This window comes from Thermobia domestica, chromosome 5 (genome assembly GCF_964235325.1).
Source record: "Thermobia domestica chromosome 5, izTheDome1.hap1.1, whole genome shotgun sequence".
Lineage (NCBI taxonomy): Eukaryota > Metazoa > Arthropoda > Insecta > Zygentoma > Lepismatidae > Thermobia > Thermobia domestica.
In genome coordinates this window covers 322,686,029-322,692,605 of record NC_137458.1, presented here as the reverse complement: position 1 = coordinate 322,692,605, position 6,577 = coordinate 322,686,029, and the positions used below count along the sequence as shown (strand labels likewise).

General features: G+C 36.9%; 1 protein-coding gene across 1 annotated transcript; it reads left to right on the top strand.

The window, feature by feature from the left end:
• Window positions 1–1,726: 1,726 nt before the first annotated feature.
• LOC145685674 (zinc finger MYM-type protein 1-like) lies at window positions 1,727–4,030 on the top strand. The gene has a single exon (XM_081758070.1). It carries the CDS (start codon window positions 1,727–1,729, stop codon window positions 4,028–4,030), a length of 2,304 nt encoding a protein of 767 aa, XP_081614196.1.
• Window positions 4,031–6,577: the final 2,547 nt, after the last annotated feature.

The window sequence follows — 6,577 nt, the reverse complement described above, 5'->3', positions numbered from 1 at the left end:
CGTTATATGTCGCGCTTTACCATTGGCTGTAAAATATGTTCTTTCTCTCTCTTTCTCTCCTTTGAGTTACAATAAATTCTTTTTCCACACATATACACTGTATATGCTATATCACTTTTTCTCACTTTCTAGCTACAAGGTTTTCCCCCTTTGTTTCACTTAAATATTTTTATTAACTTTTATAGGTACCATGAATTCATTTGGGAATTTCGCTTCGATAACCTCAGCAAGAAACTAACGAAATTACTCAGGAATTTGCTTTGATTTTATCCGGTTCTTTTATTATTATTTTTTTAATGTTGTGTTCTTCCCCCTCCCCTATAATGTTTCGTCAACTACATATTTGCAATGAAAGCAGAGTAACGTAAAAATCTGTTTAGTTTTAAAGAATCTATGTTGGATTGGATTGGATTTGGGGAGTTAGCGTCCCATCAGCAGCGAGGCTACATGGGTCGTAGATCTAGACCTTAAAATGCTATCCGAATCACATGAGCTTCCCAGGGAATAAAGAATTTATGTAATATATACACAAAGTTATTATAGCTAGAACCGAAGAAGAACTACAGGAGATGATTGACAAAATAGCTAACACTGGGAAACTATATGGAATGGAAATCAACATCGAAAAACCGAGTCATGAGAATATCCCGTGAAAATGCGCCGTTACAGGTCAGTATAGAACAAAGAGCACTTGAAGTAGCTGACCATTTCAAATGTCTGGGAAGTATTTTGACGAACTTCACCAAAGCGATCAGGTCGACAATTGCCATAGCCAAAGAAGCATTCAACAAGAAAAGGTCACTCTAAACTCGCAGCCTTAATATTGGACTAAGGAAGAAATTGATGAAGTGCTATATGTGAAATTGGACTTTATGGTTCAGAGACTTGGACATTATGGAAGTTAGAGAAGAAATATTTAGAGAGCTTCGAAATGTGGTGTTGGAGGAAGGTGGAGAGGATAAAATGGACAGAAAGACTAACAAACGAAGACGTTTTAAAACGGATAGGAGAGAAGAAGACGCTTCTAGCCACCATCCTTCGTAGAAAAGCCAATTGGATTGGACATATCTTGCGAAAAAATTGTCTTCTTCACACTGCCATAGAAGTAAAGATGGAAGGAAAGCGAGGAATAGGAAGAAGAAGAACACAGCTGATCGATGATTTGGAAAATAGGAGAAAATATTGGGAGTTAAAAGAGGAAGCTGAAAATCGAGAAAGATGAAAGAAACATTTCCAGGTCCAAACTGAAAATTAGGAAAAAAAGAAATAAGAAAAAAGAAGAAAACACTTCACTAGTCCCAGGCAGTGTTTCTTCCAGACATGTTTTTTGGGGGGGCACTGCCCCCCTGGAGCTCCGAGAGTGCCCCCCCGGAGAGACCAAAGTAATACATCTATAATATAATAAATAGAATAGTACCAGCAGTGGGAAATAAATATTTTCAGAAGACAATAAACAGATAAACAAACGGTTTTAATCTTGCTACTTTACCAAGGTGTCCTAAAGCTCGTGCCGATAGTTGTTTTCTTTTTCATATTTAGCAATTAGGTGGTATCTTGTGTCTGTAACTGCCAACCTTGAACGGAAGAGTAACAATTGAACGTCGTGTTGCACGTATATCTGAAACGAATAACACATGTAAGTTATTCTGTTTAGGTTAATATTGGCGATTATAGTTTTGTGCTTTCAATTAGTGTGTCTTGTTTACAGGTGAGTGATTTGTTCAGTATGTCTTCTAACAAGAAAAGGAAAAACGAAAGTCAAACATCTATCTTGAATTTTGTTATAAAGGAAAAAAAGTTGGACATTAAGCTTGAAACATCTGTGGACCCTGGCCCATCGAATTCCTTGTCGACTGACTGTACAAGTCTAAGTGATAATACGCCAGATAAAAGTAAGTGTAAGGGAAATGCAAACGGACTAGAACAAGAGAAGGATGTAAGTATTGATGTTGAGCAGTCGAAATGTATTTCAAAGTGTGCAGATGATAGGGCAAATATAAATGAGCAAAACCTTTGTTCTGTTGAGAAGAAGCGTTTGTATAATAAACAGTGGGAACAACAGTATGAGTGGCTGTACGAGGACAAAGTACGTGGAGGTGCCTTTTGTAAATATTGTGAGCGATATATGAAGAATGATCCTAATGTGCAACAGAAAACGGGAGGTGTTTTTGTGACTCATCCATTCACAGCATATAAAAATGCATTAGGAAAAGACGGAAAACTGGAAAAGCATAATCATTCAAAAGCGCACATTGCAAGCCTTGAGATGGACAGGCTGCGAATGCAAGTAAAAAATAACCCTGTATACTCTCAAGTTCTTCGTCAAAGTGAAGCCGAAAAAGATCGAAACCGCCAATCGCTGGGAATGCTTGTTCGTGGATTGTACTTCTTGGTTAAAGAAGAAGTGCCACATACAACAAAATATGAGGCACTAGTGAATAATTTGCTTGTACAGTGTAGTCCAGATCTAGAAACGTGGAAAAATGAACAAAGTGAACGCTCTAACTACTGCAGTAAGAACACTGCTTCCGAATTGTTGAGTTGTGTTGGTGAAGTCCTACGTTCTAAAATGACTCAAAAAATCAGAGATAAAAAGTTTTCGATAATGGCTGATGAAAGTACATCAATAAATAATAAAATGGCCCTTAGCATGTGTTTGCGATATGTAGAGGACAGTGCTCCGGTTGAAACATTTTTGGCGCTGGTGACCATACCTGATTGCAAAGCCGATACCATTGCTAATGCTATAGACACTGAAATGAAAAATCACAATTTGAAATACGAAAATCTCATAGCGTTTAGTTTCGATGGTGCGTCTAACTTTTCTGGCAACAGTTCTGGTGTTCGCAGGATTCTGTCAACAAAAGCTGGCAGAGATATACCATATATTCACTGCAGAGCTCATGTGCTGTTACTTGCTGCTGCTACGTGCAGAAACAAGAATCCCAAAGTTAAAAGATTTTTCCATACATTGAAAGACATATACAATCTATTTAGTAGATCACCTAAGCGGGAAATTATTCTGCATAAAATTCAGGCAATCATAAACGATCCTATATTAAAAGTACCTGAATGCATTGAAGTACGGTGGCTAAGTCACTATAGAATTGTGAATGCAGTGAAAAGGTGCTTCTCGGGAATTTTGTTGGCTCTTGAGCATATTCACAAAGAAGGGGTTGATTTTGCGTCACTTGCGGGAGGAATTTTAAGCGAAATAACCAACAAAAGCTTTGTTATCACACTTTGTGTTATGGATGCATTACTAAGTGCGTTGTCTCACTTGAGTAAGCAGCTTCAAAATGCAACCTTGTCATTTTCATCTCTGATGTCTATGATCGATGCCACTAAAGAACATCTTACGAAGATAGCGGATGAATGTTGTAGCACCAATAGCGAATTGAGGACTATGATTTTGGAGGCCATGCAAAAGCCTGAAGAATTTTCGAAGACTTTTGTGGAAGACGAAGATCCTGAGAAAACGCTTAAGGACCTGAAGAGTTATGTGTTGCAGGTTGTCGAAGAGATATCAAATAGATTCAACGACCGCGCCCTTGGCCTAATGGAAAGTGCATCCTACTTCGAAAACATAGGCATGTTTTTAAGTATCAAGTGTGTAGATGATGTAAAGAAACTGTGCAACTATTTCGTCGATGTTGATATGGAACCGTTATGGGCAGATATAAAGTCATTTCAATTTTTCCTTCGGTCACTGATGAAGAGCACTGAAAATGCTTGTTTGGATATAGACCCCGTTCTTCCAAAAGTACTTGAAGTGAAAATTGGTTATGAAAATCTACATAAAATATGTGAATCGGTCATGTGTGTACCTATATCAACAGCCAGTGTTGAAAGGTCTTTCAGCACAATGAACAGGATATTAACAAAATTGCGATCTCGTATGGCAGAAGAAAACTTGAAGCTCTGTATGTTGATCAGCATTGAGGGTGAAGAAGTGCCAAATTCGAATTTTATCAATGAGGTAATCAATTCATACGCCAAAGCAAAGATGAGAAGAATACGTCTTCTTTAATGATTAAAAACAAACTACGAAGTCAATTTTTGTCATACGGACGAAGTTATAATGTAAAACTTTATAAATGTCTATTGTATTTAATATTATTAGTACATTTCTATTGTATTTGCCAATTATATTTTTCGAACCGAAAAAAGAAAACTTTTACAGGCCATGAATAAATATTTTAACTTTATGGTGATGATTAGGATCATACACTACAGTATTTTCGTGGACAAGAAATACCAATATTGACATTTTTACATAACTTTAGAAAAGAAGCTGCTAAGTTATACCGAGACCGCATGAAAATAATATGTGCCCCTCCGTAAACTACGTGTGCCCCCCCGGAACATTTTTTCTGAAAGAAACACTGGTCCCAGGACCTGCCGAAAGGCAGAATACTTAATAATAATAATACACACAGGGTTGCCTATACCCCCTTCAGGTTTATGAGGCACCTGTCTAAATTCCTTTGTGATAATCCCCTCAATAGCAAAGTCTACTTCTAAATCTTCTCAATATTTTGTTCTTCAGTGTAAGTTTTGCCTTTTTTCTTGTTCTTGTAAAGTACTTTCTACCACTAAACTTTTTCAGTTGTTCTAATCTCAAGTGTAAATTCAACACTTTTTTCTTATATCTATAAAATATTATCTACTTCTAAATCTTCTCAACGTTTGCGATCTATATTGTAAATTTCATACAGTTTTCTTGTCTCCCTAAGGTATTATAAACTTCTAAACCTTCTCAATTTCTAATCTCCAGTGTAAATTTCATACATTTTTCTTGTTACCTTAAAGTATTATAAACTTTCGTTCGGCCTGTTCTCCCAGTTTATTGGACATAGTGAAATTTAGCGCATCATATAGTTCAATTTGTTTATGCAATACAAATTTTTCGATGGTTCTTACCTCCAGTGTAAATTTCGTATATTTTTATTTTATTTCTTTAAAGTACTGTCTACTTTTAAACTTTTTAATGGCTCTAATCTAATTTCAGAACGTGTCAAAATCAGTTATAATTTTTTTGTGTAAATAGTGAGTGTTGTGAATAGTCCCAACACCATTTCCATCCAAATACTGTGTAAAGACATTTGATTACACAACGATTGACACCCAAGTAGATTATCAACATCGTTATGAAATAGTTAAAAACAGTGAAAATGTTAAAGCAGATAGAAAAAAGAAAATGTCAGAGATATCTTTAGCAAAGCAGGAATTGTTACATAGAAAACATGAAGATGGTACCAAGGCAATGGGCAAGACCAACTACATTGAACTGCTGAATTTGATTGTAAGATATGATCAGAAAGTTGTAAATTATTTGTTGAACGTAATTACGTTTGCTGGAACTTCCAATAGAATTCAAAATATCTTAAGTACTAGCTCTGTTAACAAAGGAAATGTTTAACTAAATACGGCATGAAATGTTCAGTTCTCCCTTTTTTGCGATATTTCTTTACAGAATAACAGGTGTAGTAACTTTGAACACTGTCATAGATAGAAAAAACGATTTTCGTGATTCACAGACGTTAATGGAAACCGGTAAGCCGTGATATTGGCCGATCATGAGTAAAAATGAAGTATTTAATGCCCAAGAAGACGGATAGTTATACGTTAAATGATGATGTGGGAGGAAACCGAAGACCCTCGAGAAATCCCATGAAAATCGTATTTCCCATGTCAAACGTATGTTAATATTACTTTGTGTTTGGGCAATGCTGAAGGGTGTATTACTACTCACGACTTGTTCCCCTATCGGAAACAGCAACGCACACCACTAACCAGTAATTCTCAGGATGGATAACCGTCTCTGTTAAAATAAGGTTAAATAGGCTAATGAAGACAGTAGTAAAAGATTGCCAGGAACTATAATGGAATAAACGAAAATAAAACGCTCATATTGACTTGTGGGGAAAGGGCATAGTTTCAGAGCTAGGACTGTCCAAAATCGCGAAAAAGCCAAATTTCAAGAAGCCCTATTTCAAATTAGAGAAACTGTGGGTGGTGGTCCTTATCAGCGTAAAGGAAGTCATGCATACGCAGTTCAAAATGCACCTTTTATTGATGTTCAATGGTTGTACAGAGAGGTGAAATTCCCAGACTTACCATCAACAGAATTTTGAGATATCCTCTGACTTTATGATTGGTCCAAAGTAAGCAAACGGTAAGTCTTGATTGCAGTGAAGACGTAATCCTTTGGCGTGATGTCTGAAGTATTAAGGATCGTCTGCAGCATGGTCTTTAGTACCCGGTAAAACGCATGCTGCGATGTTTTCTTTCACGCTTATAAGTGAAGAAAACGTGAAATATACCGTGACGAAATAGGGCAAACGTTTGGTGTATCAAGAGACACAGTCTCGAAGATCATTACTGCCTGCGAGTTTTCTAAAAAAATCGCATCAACGAAGCACCCGCATGGGCCCAATTGTGTGTTGCGTGGCACAGACAGACGAACATTGGGTGGGATTGCGGCCAAGCAGAAGATTACTACAGTGCCAAAAGTCACAGCTGAGCTGAATACGATGCTTATAAACCTTGCTGGCGTTAAAACAGTCAGAAGAGG